This window comes from Rosa chinensis, chromosome 6 (genome assembly GCF_002994745.2).
Source record: "Rosa chinensis cultivar Old Blush chromosome 6, RchiOBHm-V2, whole genome shotgun sequence".
Lineage (NCBI taxonomy): Eukaryota > Viridiplantae > Streptophyta > Magnoliopsida > Rosales > Rosaceae > Rosa > Rosa chinensis.
The window spans coordinates 14712264-14729191 of NC_037093.1; the positions used below are offsets into that span (position 1 = coordinate 14712264).

Below are 16928 nucleotides of genomic sequence, written 5' to 3' on the forward strand. Positions count from 1 at the left end.
TCATTCATGTACTCAAATTGAAATGCCATCTCCATATGACGTTTCATCAGGGTAACTGCCTTAGAATTATCTATCTCAGTTTGAGAGTCTTGAGCAGTTCCTTCAGAACATGGCTCTTGGATTGTAGGCAATAAATCAATGGAAATTAGGTGGAGCTCAACATTATGAGCCCACATGAAATATCCCGTGCTCGTAGAATCCAATGGAGTAAAATCAAGCTCGTTCAAGTTTGATATCCTAAAAAAAGGAGAAACAAGAACGGATTAGTTTCAAAGTTGATGCTTCCACGAAAACTAATATTAAGATTTCTGAGCCTTAATGCTACCAAGAAATCGATTTCCAAGAAATTTGGATTAGATCTAAACAATGATGTTGATATGATCAAATTTTCATGCTCATGGACGCTCTTAGTCCATAGCATATGAACACTCTTAGTTCATTGATTACTAACGCTCTTAGTTCGTTTAGCGTGAATCCCCATAATTCCGCTTATTAAATAATCGAACCCATGTTCGTATATGGAAAATCCTGCAGCAAATAAAGAAATTTAAAAGACAAAAAAAGCAGGAACTTTAATCATAAAGACTTACTTGTTGAAATTCAGAGCAGATTTGCTTCTGAATAGATCCCACTTGAATTGGTGTATAGATCTCAAAACAACTCCAATAGGGCTGAAATTTGGAGGTCAGATAGAAGAGACATAGACGAACAACTTTGATGAATAAAGGATTTTGATTAGAGGTCCCAAACAGGACTTTTCGGGGCGTGCAAGCAGGCTGATCTACACAGGAACGAGCGTGTTGCTGTGCTGCAGGGGCAGCAGGCGTGCGACAATGCTACAGGGGCAGTAGGCGGCACACGGGTGCGTAAGGGCTGCAGGGGTAGCGCACGGCATGGCTAGCAAGGGCTAGGAGTTTGAGGTAGTTTTGGTGAGAAGAGTTTTTGGGTTTTAGTTTTTGGTTTTTGGTTTTTTGGGCTAGGGTTATGGTTCGTGCTGATAACATGTTTAAGTAAATTAGGATTGCAGAGAGATTGATGAGAGAATTGTGTGTTCTATTATTGATAATAAGAGCCCTTTATATAGGGATTTACAGAGTACATACAAGGTAATAGAATCTGAATACAATTAGGAAATCTAGAATCTTCTCCTATTATAACTCTAGAACTAAACCCTAGTTTGAAGAGACACACATGATGTGGACTTCCTTCAACAATTTTAGCTAGCCAGTTTAGAATTACATTTGCATCAATGCTCTCTATTTTAGCTAGTTTTGAATTTATATTATTTTTTAAATGAATATTAAATAGTTTAAATGTATTTATAAATTACATAAAATAACTTAAAATGAATGTTATAAATTATAGAGAGCCTCATCCCGCTCTCTATATTTAGGAGCGAGATAGCTAAAAGTTATAATAGAGAGCCACTTAGGAGTCTGGTGCAGCTGCTAAAATAGATGAAAAGCTAAACATGCTCTCCAAAATAGTTAAGGAGCCACAATAGAGTCTACTAAAGATACTCGTACTAAGTATTTAAGATAGTAATTAAATAATGGCATACCTAATACAAAATTATAATAGCATAACAATTATTTGGTGTGCAGAATAATGAAGTTAAGGAAGATGGGTACAAGAAGTTCAATGAACATATTCCTACTTTTAGAGCACAATTTTTTTGTAGTAAATTTATAATTGCCGTTAAAATGTTATGAACACATATGAAACAGATTAACCAAGTGATGTGGTAACATGGGTGGTTGAGCTTCTATCATTGCCTTTGGGTGAGCAAGGTCCAAATCTTCGTAGGTGACGATAACATAGGGCTCCCTAAGAAAATAAAAAATTTGGGTGATTTTTTCTATTATTTGATATCTTTGGCAGGGAGTGATGAGGAGAATCTCCAGAGTGGATCCAATGATCCATCATGTGATCATGTGCATCTGTACTAATTTATCTAGACTTGTAAACACAATCAGAAAATATATATACACTAGCAATAGTACCCGCGCTTTGCTGCGGGATTTGTTATTGGTAATAATTTATAATAATGACACGAATGAAAAGGACTTGATTCATAATCAAAGTGATAATAAAAATTGTTTGAGTTTAATTATTGCAATTTACCATAACATTCTATTAAAGCATTCTATCACAACATCAAGTATTGCAGGGAGCAAGAAATGCTGAAGTAAATGAATAGAAATGTTGTAGCAGCTGCCCCAAGAGCCAAGTAAACAAATTTTAGAGACTATAATCTTCAAGTTAGCACTTTTCCACACCAATTTCGAAGAAAAATTCCAGATGTACCAACGATACCCGAAAAACAAATAAATTAAGCAACACCTAGTTTGAAACTCTTGAGCAGAAAATATATTTGAACTTCTTTTTTGATAAAGAACATATAGAAACTAAGAATACCAACCTTGGAACACAACCCCTAAACTCCCATACCTCTGTCTCTAGGAGTTTACAAAACTTGGTCTTCACGACTTCTTGAATATATGCAACTTTTGAGCTCCAACTACACAAAGAACAACAATTCAAATTTTCAATAGCTAAAGACAAATAAAGAAAAAAGAAACAGCAATTGTGAACAAAACAAACCAAATATAGAGAACTCATAACCATTTTACTCTTGACACGTTCTTCTGTTGTTTTTAAAGAAGGCACACTTAATCAAACTAAACCCAAGAACCCATCTATTCAAAAACATCATGCAACCGTTTTTTTCAAAACATGTGTGATAGAAAAGAAAAACAAACAAATATTCACACAAAGAATATAAATATCTGAGAGCTTCCTCCCCAAATCAAAACCCAATAACCCCTTGATAAGTTTTTGTTAAATTAGAACTTTGGCTACTTGCAACAATAACAATTGAAAAACCGCAATGCTGCAGGAGTTGGTTAAAAAAACTGGATGCTCCAGCTGTTGTTGTACAATCAAGCAAAACAGGCAACACATGCCTCGTAAGTAATTGAACATGTTATTATATGCAACAAACTGAATAAAAAGAGAAGCAAGAATACGATCTTACGATTGGTTCTATTTCATAGGCAAGAGGCTCCAATATGTAATTTTCATTTTGAATTTCACCATTCACCATCAATTTCCCATCATGTACCTGCTGCATGAAACCTCAAGAACATTAGAAAATATATATAAATTCTACTTCTTTCACATGAATCCCGTTAATGCACGCAATAACCAAGAATATCAAGATCTTACCTCAACATAATCTGTAGCCTTGACCACAATTTTTTTATAAATATATCGCCCGAGCTAAAGTAAATTCCTACATATTGCACAAAATACCCAAGGAGAAAGTGTCAAAACACTACATATCACAAAGTTCTTAAAAACAACAAACACCAACACTATTAATATATAAGATGTTATACACACTACCTACAAGATTGGAGGTGCCTTGAAAATTACTATATCTGCCAAAGACAGTAGAATGGATACCAGCACGCAGAGTAAGATTATATCATGGTCTGTCTACTTGCTAATTCACTGTAGAAAAATCAATGGTTCTTTCTAGGACTTCTTGTGGGAACATCTGTAAATAGATTAGTAAAAGAATCAGTACTGCATCCAAACTGTCGAAAAAAAAAATTTTAAAAAAAAATTGTAAACAAGATATTTGAGTAATAGCAGTTTAATCCATCACATGCAGTAGCATACAGTGAGTTGCAATGCACTTCACTCCAAAAGCTCAGCCAAATATGTAAAAAAGAACACAAAAGGGTGGTCAAGTTTGAAGCAAAAACAAAAGAACCCTCACTGACAGAAATTTTACTTTGACTTTTAATCAAATACATTGAACAATCGAGAAAATTAGAGAATGTAATGGCCCCATGAAATAAAATCCAAAAATTAAAAGGACTTCTATACATTGGTACAGGTGTAAGTTGACAGCAAACTAAACGCAAAAGGAAATCCCATAAAGCAATTACATCAAGTACTATTGATCAGAGAGATTAAAAACAAACCATCTTCATTCACCTATAACAAAAGCCCAGTTTTGGAAATAATAAATATTAAAGAAGTACTATTTCAATAAACCCACACTGATTAGAATGTGTGAGAAGCTCAGTATTCTGTTTTTCCAAATAGAGAAGTGAAATAAGAACAAATTCATAACATACAGACCTTAACAGAGAAAGCAAGAGAAGTTGCAATTACAAAACAAAGTAATTCAATTCGAACATAAAACAATAACATTCTTCTACTTTAGCTAAAATTTGATTAACCCAAAACACTAACACTTCTTTTCATTATTCATACATCTGTTCTAAACAATAAACCTCACTATAAATTTTCTCTCAAGACAAAGTAAATAAATAAATAAATATTAAAAAAATCCTTCACTATGTACTTTCTCTACATGAGAAACAATTGCAACTCATTTCAACATCAACGAATTACCTAATGTTGATAATGTTGTTAACCTGGAACAAAACAAATAATTTATGCTATTGATAAATCCTCCTCTTTGTTCTAATAAATTTGCATACCAAAACCAGCATATCCATTCAAACCGAAAGTTGAATCCATAATGCTTTCTATTCAAATCTTCATACAAAAAAAAAAAAACATAAAATTCAGAAACAAAACACTCAATCGAGACCAAAAATTGACACACCCCAAAAAAACCCAAATCGCAACAAAGAAAAAAGAACAAAATCTTAACTTAATAGAATTGAAAAAACCAATCAAACACATACGTACCTCTTTTGCTCCTAAAACCTGTCTCTTAATCTCAATCAAAATTTAGGCACACACTTCTTTCACATCAAGCCACACCTCTTCTTTTCCTGAAAGATCCCTCCCAAACCCAATCCCATGACCTCTACTTCGCTTTCAGTGTTTCTGCCTCACCCTCTCTCTGTACTGAAACCCAACCTCTTCCAAAACTAACCCAAACCTCTAATGTTTCTTCCCTCTCAGAGTTGCTGTCTCAAAATAATGGCAAAACCGTGGTTAAGGTAAGTATCAAGGACAAAATATTCACTTCATTTCGGATCCAGATGAACAGTGTACAGTGCCAACCGAGCTTTAGTATATTAAGAATTACATTTTATCAAGCTTGATTTCTACGAGGGGCAAATATGTCGTCGGAGCTGTTTGGTAAGTTGGAGACTGAAGTTGAAATCAACGCTCCGGCCGCCAAGTACCACGAACTCTTCACGCGCCGGCCACACCATCTTTCCAATATCAGTCCCGATAAAATTCAGAGCTGTGAGTTACTTGAAGGTCAATGGGGAGATCTGGGTTCGGTCATCTACTGGAATTATTGCTATGGTATGAATTTACGTTCTAATTAAGCCTTTACGAATTTTAGTCTCAATTAATTTGGCCAAATACATAGTCGATCATGTGTACAAGAACAATAAAGAGCCAAAATCATCTGGTCATTTCTAATTACTATGATAAATTATAACAACTAGAACGTTAATAAAAATTGAAAATCATTTAGTCATTTATAATTGCTATGCCAAGTTATACTAGAAATATTGTTTTCATCTATTTGTTCGCATGTTTAGGGATTTCTTTTGTTTTATGATTGTTTCAAATTTATCTTGACTCTCTCAAGCTCGTACACAATTAAACGACGGGATAGAGCACAGTGGCAGGTTGAGATAAATAAAATGATCTTATTTAGAAAAGAAGAAAGAAGAGAATTCCTCATTGGAAGGGGGACTGTGTTGATTACTGTAAATATTGGTCTTAATTTTGGTGAAATTAATCTGTACAGATGGGAAAACTACAGTGTCAACAGACTTGATTGAAGCCGTAGACGACGAAAAGAATTCTGTGACCTTCAAAGTCATTGATGGACCTCTTCTGGAGCACTACAAGAGCTTCAGGCTCATTGTCGAAGCTACTCCGAAAGGTGATCGGAACAGCTTGGTTCATCTGATTGTGGAATATGAAAAGCTTCACGACCAAGTTTCAGACCCGCATAGCTTGCTCCAGTTTGTAGCTGATCTCTCCAAAGATATGGGTGCTCACCTCAGTACTCAACCATAAGCAAACACTAGCGTGTACAATGAAATAAGGAATCTGGGTGCTGCTGTAGTTTACTAGCTGCATAATAAAATTAAGAATTGGAGCTAGCTAGTCATGTCCTTCTCTATCTGTTTCTCTAGGGTTGTCAATGGGTCGTATCGGGTCAAGGTATTTGTCATGTTATGAGAGACGAACCCAAACCCGATCCATTTAATAATCGTGTCAAAAATTTAAACCCAAACCCAACCTATTTATTAAACGGGTTACTCGTTTCCAATCCATTTAACCTATTTAATAAATATGTCGTGTCGTGTTAGATAAAATGACTCATTAACATTGTGACCCATTTAACTAAAAAAATGCATGACTTAATTAAATTCAATACAAACTCCACAAGACAAAGAGTATAAATAATTATATATAATTCATGAATAATCAAATCCAAGTCATCAAATACTCTAAGCTTCTAATATTACAAGAAAAAAATAGAGCATAATCCATAATTAAATTTGAAGTTTAAAATTGAATGTAGAGCATCGATCAAATCCTAACTTCCAAAGTCTTCTTCACTTTATTAAAAAAGAAATGCAAGTGATCACCACCTACAATTGGAAGCAAATCAAAATCAGTAGATTAAACTAGCATCAAACTCATACAAAACGTAATTAGGACACTAAAAGGAAGATCTACTTCCTCACAGTAAAAGAGTAAAGAAACGCTGCACAAGTAATTAACGTCACTTACTAAGAAAAAATGGTCACATGCTAATGAGTTTGGCATTATTTCTCTTAGCTTGGATGAGCAGCAGTAATGGAACAATCAACAAACTCATTATTACCATTGCTAATGCTTAATTTGGTAATATCTTCAGTCAAGTCGTCCAATTTAGGTGGCAAAGTATGAACATCAACTAATACAAATTATAAGAAGAAACAATAAAATCGATATATATGGGTTCACTTCGTGTTGGCGGGTTGACCTGTGACCGACCCGTTTATTAAATGGGTCATGACGGGTTGACCTGCCGCTGACCCGCTTTTTAATCGTGCGGGTTCAACCCGCTTTATTTCGTGCGAGTTTCGAGTCGTATTGGCGGATCGTGTCAGAATTGACAGCTCTAGTTTCTCATCAGAGATCACTGACTACTGTGTATCTCTATATCATGTTTGGAAAATTGGAACTTCTGTCCCTTTTATAATGTGTTTTAGCTCACTTATTTATACGGCTGGATTGCATTAATAATCATCTTAGACAATGTTTTCGAACACCCCAGCCATCGACATCTGGCCGGTAGGGTGCTAGTTATTAATCAACGGTTCACCACCGCTTCTTTGACAAATGAGATCGACCTTTGTTTTGATATATTAATTATTGATTCTAAATGTAGTGCAAAGTTGTGCGTGGTATGATTTGAATTTTTACTAAAAAAATGACTAATTGCACATGAATTTTCAATTTCAAATATAATCTATGCCACACTATGTGGATAGTAAACAATTAACTCTAAACTTAAAAATTTCTTTCCACCTTGAAATGTAGATCCAAAAATGATTGATCAAGATATCAATGTGGGTTGGTTCAATTGGTATAAGTGTGCTTGTGGTTGAACTCCAATCCAAATTTGATCCCTACTGCCAGCAGTCCCTACGTTGAGTCGCACAATCTGTAAATTTCCAGCAGAAATTCATACCTAGAGGCTATGGTGACAGATATGCGTCCCACATTAGTTATTTAGGATTGGGGTTGTAGATATGCCCTGACGCCGAGGTGTAGAATAACCTTCCTCTCTCTAAACTTTTTGTAACAAAAAAAAAGGTGTTTCTAAATGTACCAAGCAAATATCTTAATATATCCAGCCTTAGAATATTATGTTTAATTTTCCAAATTTACCCTTAAGTAAAATACACCCAACAAACTTCTAAGCTGCAAGCACCATTCAAACCCAGCAAACATATACTCGATCCAAACTTAAATGTCATCTTCTGGTATGGAATCGATCTGTTGATTTTTCTAGGGTTGATATGATTGCATGTAAATTTTGGATCTTTTTGTTAATTTTTCAGACTTTTTGGGGGTATTTGGAATTTGATTTTGATTGATTTGATGAGAATTAGGTGCGGTGGTGAAGAACAAGGAGTGTAAGGAGGAACAGCACGACGGTGTTCAAGGTCGCCGAGAGCGGAATAGCCCTCGGGAAATAGGGCCTAGAGAAGAAGAGAACATGGGATCGATCCACCACCAACACCACCACCACCACCATGACAGCGATTTGGACTCGAACAGTTCGTCCAGCTTTACCAGTAGTGTGTTGGGCGGCCACGATTCAGAGACTTTCACCGGCTCCAGCAGCAGCAGTAGCACTAGCGTTGACTGTTGCTCCGGTAATATTACAGAGAAGGATGAGGATGAGGATGATGGCTGCACAAGTATACTTATTTCATCAACTGAAATATCACTAGTATGTGGAATGGAATGCACTTGATAGTTGGTGCCAACTATGTTCCTTGATAGAGGTTTTGCAATATATGGACCTAGTTGATAGTCAAACTAGCCATGAGCAACTACTATCAGAAAACTCTGCGCATATGCGTCAAGTGCTTCAATTTGAAAATTCTTTCTTGTCAGTTTCTCTACTCTGAAAATAATTAACACCCCCGGATATGGAAGAACATGTCAATCAATATGATAGCTAGCTTCCTCATTGGAGTACCAACAATAATACTATCAGGCTGAGTCTTTTAACTTTGTTCTTGAATTAATTGTCATGGCTGATAATCACTGTAGATCGAGTTGAATGATACCAAGTTACCAACTACCGAAAAACATGCAGCTCATGATCACTCTTAGAGGAATTCAAAAAGACTTCATAATGTTGAAAGTAATCAAAGTATCTGCAGAAGATCAAGTTAAGGATCAATTGTCTACAGTTGGTGTCTTCCGATGCTATGTGATTTTGGCATTTGACAGTCTCCTACAGAGTTCAACACTACCAAGACTGTTCATGTTATGTGCGGGATTTAACATTGCATGTTCATCTACGTATACCAGGAAGATATTTGATTTCAAAAAAAAAAAAAAAATAGCATGGCAACAATTTATTTCAATATACGACACTTCTTGCAGCTGTGCTAGATAGAAGAAAGATCAATATATATTATTAGGACCATATCAATTTGTAGATGGTGAGCCTATTGAAAGGAAGACTATTTAGAGCCGGAATGATTATGCGTTGATAAAGTGATATAAACTGTTCCAACATAGCCAATCGATTTCTAGCTTGATACCCTGAATGTAGTCTATAGATTTGTAGAAATCTCAAGTTTCCTATATGTAGTCTACTTTGTTTCAAATGGGAAGGTATGCATTTGAGTCATAATTAGAAGTCGCATGATATCTTAGCCTCATGTGTTAGCTACAATTCTATGTAGAAGTTATGGATGATCAAAATAGCTGGAAAATGACTTCAATGTAGAAGTTATGGATGAACATACACAAGACCTCATAGAGAAATCAACAATAAGATATATGAATTTCTTACAGTGTTGGATCGAGTCATTCTAGCTCTACCGATCGAGAAGACAAGAAAACCTCTGTAGTTAGGCATGTGTATCTCATCCTACTCAACCTCATGCAACGCGAAGGCATTACGACAATAGTGATTATTGGTGAACGTGCAATATGTGTTGCCACTAAACAGACGGGTGCACCTTGGATCTGGTTGCTGGGTTTGTAAATCAAAGCAAGGGTAAAGTTGGAAAGTATAGGATAATATTTTAAGTGCTGAGTGTATTTAGATATTTGCTGGGTACATTTAGAAAGATAAAAAAAAAATGATAAGGTCTAACCAACAGAACAAGTAACTATTACAGTCTACACTATTGTTCTAGGCTCTCTTTCACACTCGGCCCAACTTCAAGTTTTCAACTGTCTAATGCAATTCCAACTCTGCAGCCCATTAGCCCAACCCAACAGTACACCCGAACCCGCTTTTCTCTCGTTCTTCTTCTTGGCGACTCTCTGTGCTCACTTATTCTTCAATCCCAGTTCCTCTCTGGTTTCTCAATCAAACGCCATGGATTCTCAGACCCAGAACACGTCGTTGCAGAGGCTTCAAAATGTGGAGAAGGTGAGGATTACTGAAATTAGATTGCTTTCTTTTTTTTTGGGGCAGCGACTGACTGGGATTCTGAAATTCTGCTTAATTTTGACAGAGAATCGTGAAGGTTTTGGAGCTGGCCGGAAGTGTGATGGACGAGCTTGCAAACCCTATTGGTCCCAGGAGGGAGGCCATCAACAACCATGTCCGCGAGTTCATGCAATTGATCAAGGTACCTCTTCCATACACTACATCTGAAATTAAACTAGTTCTGGAATTTGAGTGGAACCCCAGAATTGAATTGTGAGAAAGTTGCAAACTTGGGTTTTGTAATGTTTATGTTATCAAAAGTGGAAAATTTAGTACTAGGGTTTTGGGTTATTGTTTTGAAAATTGGGGGTGAGGATTTAGGAATATTTGTTTAATTTGTGAATCAGGATATTCAAGTGGCATTGCGGGATGAAATCAAAAGTGCGTGTGATTACCGTCCATTTGAGAAGTGTGATTACAGTTCGAGAATAGCTAACGAGATCTGTTGCAAGAAACTGGAATATGTCATGTCACAGTTGGATGGAATGAAAGAAACAATAGATGATTATCATACTGCTGTTTGAAGATGCGTGGCAGACAATGTAACATGTTGAGAGTTCTGACGGTCAGGTTTCTCCTCACAAAGGATTGATTAGAAATTAAGAGTATCTGGTTTACTATTGCCAGTAGACATACTTGATTAGCTTAATCTGAGATAGCTTGTTGGATTTAATTCTCTTAGTCTGGTGGTTGTGAGATTGAGGCTGAGTAGGTCGATCCTGATAGTCATAGTGTACGACTTTCTGTAGTCATCATAATGGTGTAGGAGTTATGAATTGGTTGTAATTTTTTCCTTTTTTCTTTCTTCCCTCCTGCTCTAATGTTATGATTTCTATAAGGTTTTCTCAACAGTTGGCTTGTTTTTATTCTGTCTTCCTTCTTACCATTTGAGAACCATTAGTGATTGGCAAGCAAACCACTTTACTTGGAGGCATCCAAGTGAATCTTCAGCTGTTTCATATAACTTGGAGGCATCCAGTAGCCAAGTTATATGAACAATACCATAAACAAAGCTTACCGTAGGACATGTTATTGTTGCAGGAAGTAGTCATTTGATCTAACCGTACAAGCTGTATCCTCTCACTAGGACTGTTAGGTGCCATATGTTTTAGAACTACATGTTATCTCACTTTTGCTCCTGTAGCCTACTGGGCGATTAGTTTATGCTGAATCTTTGCACCAGCCTGCTTGTAGTCTTATGTTTTACTTTTACAGACTAACCACCAACTAAAAATGTTGTACAACCATAGTGGTACATGTGATTAAGTTCCATTGATTCTCTTTCTATAGTAGTAATGGATCAAAAGACGAAATATCAATTATCTGCTACCATTGTAGCAGTCACTCTTAGAAGCTTCAATTGTGACAAAACCATCTTTGGTTCTTTGGTTGTGGTTTTGTTGCTTGGACCTTGTTTGTCACAACCCTTTGTAATTAGGTGCCTATGGAGCTCACTGGTCACTAGACCTGCTAATCCTGGGTGAATTCTAGCCAATCAATACTAACTAGGGGTTCTATGGAATCTGCTTTTAGTTTTTGAAGCAAAACATCTGCCCTGTGGATCATTGTATTGGTCATAGAATAACTGACTATGTTTCAGAAGTTCTTTACTAGTTACTACTCTATACACCATGAACCTTAATTACATACTATTACTCGGAATGTCTTCTAATTCCACTTGTTCCTATACCCTGAAATGATGAATTTGGATGTTTTCAGCACTGAGAGTAAATTCGTAATACGTTCTATGTGTGATAAAAACTTGCTCCAGCTGTCAGGCTTATATTTGAGAGGGTTATGATCATCGGTCAATTCCTCCAACGGCTTGATTACGGTGCTGGGTTGAGGAAGTGTGAAATTGTAAGCCTACTTCCTTCTTTGAGTTCACTATCACTCTGCGTACTGTTGTATTTCTCATTGCTCCAAACCTGCATAACCAAATGCAGTTGTTCTCTCGAATCTTGAGGGTATTAAAACCCGAATCAAATCTCCATCTGTTTTTCTCTTCACTTCTAATCCTCCAACATCATCTTGAGCTAGAACGGTAAAGCACCACTATCCTTGTGACCAACACCAAGCGCTGAGGGGAAGGGCAAGGTGGATCTGATAGTACTGGTTTGATCTTTGAAGTAGCTGCTAAACCTGTTTTCTGGTTAACCTAGGCTCAATGCAATAAGTCCCGTCAACTCCATAAATAACACAGAAATCGCATCACACATGTTATCAAACTTCAGTTGAGTAGGAGGCTAATAATGTACTGCTACGCAGATTAAGTAAAAAATTCTAGGGTCAAACAAGGAAAGCTTGCAAATTGGAGTATTCACAGAGGGAAAAAAAGAAAAAAGGAAAAAGACAAAAAAAGAAGAAGACCTAGCTCGATCAACTTTAAGTACATCTTTGAAAAATTCATATTGGTAGGAATGTGGGATTGGTGTTGGCAGACGGATAATAATAGACTACCCCCTTGAATCCTTGATAGCTTGCATGAGTGTAAGATTTTCCTTTCTGGGGAAAGTGACAATTTACCAGAATGTACTCTCTTTTTCTATTATGTATGGCCACATTACTGCGTGTTTTGAGTAACCAGAAAACGTGAGAACTTTGGAAACCTATCTGATACATTTACTATGCGTACCAGCAGATTTATATATATGAAGGCCTACGTCTTCTATGGACCGTAAAACATGGTTTACTACATACAGGTATTTTAGAAAGCATTCAACTAAAGTGTATACTTGCTAAATTATTAAGGGTGTGTTCATCTGTTGATGATTAAAACCAAATAAAAATATAAATCCATTTATTTATGCGAGTGCTAGTGCAGTAGACTATAGTAAATGGAGATTAACCTTTCGGCTGTCAATTACATGGAAAATTCAGTGCAATTTTAGCATAAACTTGCAGCAATTCCGATTCCTTAGATGTCCGATATAATACTGAATACAATGCAAAGAATTCCAATCAAATATAACAACTTAACAAGTAATAGAAGTCACTACCATTCTTCCATATGTCTGATCAGTTACAAACCCTTAACGGTCACATCCCAACAGCTTGACATTAATTACTTCCGGAGAATGTGAACCGCCATTTTGTTCTTTTTCACCAGCTCGAAAGCACAAACATCTCCAACCACGATTTGGTTATCACTCTCGAACACAGCCCACCCTTTAGGTATGAAGGCTGTTTGACAGGAAGGGACAAGATATTGGTTCCCCCTGAAATCTTCACGAAAGCAACTACATAGTTGCCTGCAGAGAGATGCTTCCTAAGTTCCTATAGAAGGGTCTGGGAACTGAGTGCTGCTAGAGTGACAACCAATCAATAAAATGCAGGTGTGAGTATCAAATCAGAGCAGAAAGTAATAGAGGATAAAAGGCGAGTTCATTTGATAAATTGGGACACTGTGTGTTTGCCCAAATCCCTTGGAGGTCTGGGTATTAAGAAATCTTCTGAGATGAATCAGGCTATGTTAGCCAAAGCTGGATGGAGGCTTTTCCAAAATAATTCTGGATTGTGGGCTACTGTTTATAAGGATAAGTACTTGTCTCATGACAATCTTTTTGATGCTAATTATCAAATTCCTAAAGACTGTTCTAGTACTTGGCGAAGTGTTGTTCATGGTGCGAGTCTTTTAAAACAAGGGCTTACTTGGAGAGTTGGAGATGGTAAGAGAATTAAATTTTGGATTGATATTTGGCTGCCTCCTCTTGCTCTTATTAATTATATTCATCATGATGTTGAAATTGATATAAATGCTACAATTTGCTCCTTTTGGAATGAGAATGGCTGGAACATGCATCAACTTGTTATATTCTTATTTCCCTGATGATATTGTTAGTCGAATTCTGCATACTCCTCCTGGCTTTGATGGATGTGGAGAAGATATCCAGATATGGAACTACACCTCTAATGGCGACTTTTCTGTCAAATCTGCGTACAACATTTTCTTTGATACTTATGATCAGCTTCATTCTCCTTGGAAATTCATATGGAAAATGCACATACCTCCCAAACTTAAAACCTTTACTTGGGTGCTTTGCCATGGTAAGTTACTTACTAATGTTCAAAGGGTCAGAAGGCACTTTTCTTCTGATGACTCTTGTCCTCTTTGTCATTCTGCTAGTGAATCTCTTGTTCATCTCTTTAGAGATTGCCCTTGTGTTCAAAATATTTGGAATTCTTTCACTTTACCTAATTCTGTTATTCATACCTCTAACTTGGATTGGAATGCTTGGCTAATGGCTCACCTGCATTGTACTGTTGAAACTAGCGTTGATATTCAATGGTGTTCTTTCTTTGTTTTCATCTGCTGGTTCATTTGGAAATGGAGAAACAAATGTGTTTTTGATGTTTCTTTTCAAAGGCCTAGAAATCCTGGTATGCTTGTTATCTCTGCTATTACCGAATGGATCACTGCTCAAGCTAAAGTTAATGTGGATAGAAATTATTGCTTGAATTTGCTGAGTTGGTTGAAGCCTCCTGCTGGGATTTTTAAATTGAATGTGGATGGAACTAGACATGGTCCATCAGGAAAAATTGGTGCTGGTGGTGTCATTAGATGCTGTAATGGCAATTGGATCAAGGGCTTTCAGGTAAACTTGGGAATTGGTGAGATTCTTGATGCAGAAGCTTGGGGTCTTCTACATGGTCTTAAGCAAGCTCTTGGGTGCCATATCAATCAAATTGAAGTTGAATCTGACTCTGCAATTCTTGTGAGGATCATTAAGAACACTGATGTTTCTCTCCATCCTCTGGGCTCTCTCATCAGTTGCTGCAGAAATCTTATTGATAAGTTTCAATCTTTTTCTCCAAGACACATTTATAGGGAGTGCAACATGGTTGCTGACTGCCTTGCTAAAAATAGCATTACTCATGCCTATGGAGTTGTGGAATTTGAATGTCCTCCAATTCATGTTTCTCAGGCTTACTTTGAAGACCTAGATAATACTGTAAGAATGCGCAGAACAAGTATCAGGCCTACTGTGATGCTTGCTAGCTAAGTTGTTTTAGTTTTGTTCTTTTCGTTTTGGGCCGTTTCGGTCCCCTCTGTAACCAAAAAAAAAAAAAAATCAGAGCAGAAAGTTCATATAAGTGTTCATAAGTCTTCAAGTAGAATTTGATCGCCTTTGATAGACCCTATTGAAGGCTACAATGTGGAATGATCATGCATATCTATTAGATGGCTAACGATTGCTATATTAAACGAAAATGAAAGTGAAGTAAAAGGTTGCTTGCTTACCATGCCCAGTTACCACACAATATTTTTAATTGATAGATCTTGTGTAGTGAGGAAACTTGGACATGACATATTCAACTATGTTCACATGCATAGTAAACATCAGAAGTGATAATGAGTTCCAGCAGTAATATGGTTCTAGCTAGCTACATCTAACTGCATACCTGAATAATCTTTCCTTGGCCTACCAGGATTCGTTTTAGTACTCTTAGCAGGGGCAGATTCTTCGCGCGGTTCAGTAGTAAGAAAATCGCTTCTCTTGCAACAACTTTTCAAAATTATGTATGCTGAAATGCATAACTCATTCATAGGTGAACACTAGGAAGTCACATTCCTTCACTGAGTCATTGTTTAAACTTTAAAAACTCCCGCCACCCATCCTTGAAATTAACAAAAAAAACCAAGCCAATATGAATTAAAGGTTTAAATACAGCCATTGGTATGCAGATTGAGTGAAAATGATAGTACGTGTCAAACAAGAAAAGCTTGAATATATAATGAATGGTCTTCAATGCAAAAAGATTATTTGAAAACATATTGGAGTAGATTGTGTAGAATCGCTGTAAATCTGTATATAATTAGGATTTTATTTAATTAGGATATCCTGTAATTATGGAAAGTATGTTTCCTATTAGAGTTAGACTACTCCTTAATTTGTACTTGTATATATACCTTCATTGTGGGATGAATAGAATTATCTAATTAACCCTGAATTGAAGTATTCTTTTCTACTACTGCTCGAATGGACTGAAATTGGTAGTGTCAGAGAGATAGTAATAGACTCCCTTGATGGTCACACTACTGCCCGAATCAACTGAAATTGTGAGAGCTTTAGTCCTTGTGATACATTTAATTCTGATAGTCTGATACTATAAGAGTATGGACCATACAGCATGGGTTACTACAGAAATGTACAGCTATTTTAGAAAGCATTCAACCAAGGGAGTTTTTTATAGATAATCTGAACTCCAGGTACCCTATGATAAATTTAAACTACATAATAATCTTGCATGATCATAGCTCTCACTGACTCCAAATAAATCAGCTAGCTCTACACTGCATCTAGATCTGTTGCCGTAACTTTATACAGATAAAGGCCAACTTTTCTGTGGAAAAATGGCAAACTCTGCTTACTTGGTTATGCGCATTCTAATCTGTTGTACCATGCATGTACTGACCATCAAAGTTTCAGACCTTGATAGTTTTTTTTTTTTTTTCCTATTGGTCTGAACTCTAAAGAAATGAAAACAAAGTTTGGCTGTAAAACTTATTTCAGACACTATTCCTTGGAATGAAAAAACCAGTGTTTAACACTAACTACGTAAAAATCTTAGATTATTCAAACAAAGGAAAGAAAAATAGTTGGGTATAACCAACAAATGACAGCTACAAAAGAGAAATTTCTTAACCACGCAACCAAGCAAGCTCTCTCAAATGCCCGAATGCAACATCCGGATTCCTTGCTGCAAAAAGCAAGCTGGCTATGTA

The 16928-nt window shown here is 36.4% G+C and overlaps 2 protein-coding genes and 1 long non-coding RNA gene across 4 annotated transcripts; 2 read left to right on the plus strand and 1 right to left on the minus strand.

The window, feature by feature from the left end:
* Positions 1-2419: 2419 nt before the first annotated feature.
* Positions 2420-3270, minus strand: LOC112168833. Of its 2 annotated transcripts, none has more exons than XR_002924438.2 (3): positions 3229-3270; positions 3038-3127; positions 2420-2521 (listed from the first exon to the last, which is right to left on the minus strand). It is a non-coding gene; the product is annotated as an uncharacterized LOC112168833 (long non-coding RNA). The 2 variants fall into 2 exon arrangements; XR_002924437.2 differs by having other exon boundaries at positions 3038-3124; positions 3229-3260.
* A 1811-nt stretch (positions 3271-5081) lies between these two features.
* On the plus strand, positions 5082-7276 carry LOC112174644 (MLP-like protein 43). Its single transcript, XM_024312442.2, has 3 exons — positions 5082-5307; positions 5762-6146; positions 7137-7276. Exons 1-2 carry the CDS (start codon positions 5115-5117, stop codon positions 6034-6036), a joined length of 468 nt encoding a protein of 155 aa, XP_024168210.1. The 5' UTR covers positions 5082-5114; the 3' UTR covers positions 6037-6146; positions 7137-7276.
* A 2706-nt stretch (positions 7277-9982) lies between these two features.
* Positions 9983-11067, plus strand: LOC112173277 (mediator of RNA polymerase II transcription subunit 11). The gene is made up of 3 exons (XM_024310881.2): positions 9983-10141; positions 10227-10343; positions 10549-11067. The coding sequence occupies exons 1-3, from the start codon at positions 10088-10090 to the stop codon at positions 10723-10725; spliced, it is 348 nt and encodes a 115-aa protein (XP_024166649.1). The 5' UTR covers positions 9983-10087; the 3' UTR covers positions 10726-11067.
* The last annotated feature ends 5861 nt before the right edge of the window (positions 11068-16928 follow it).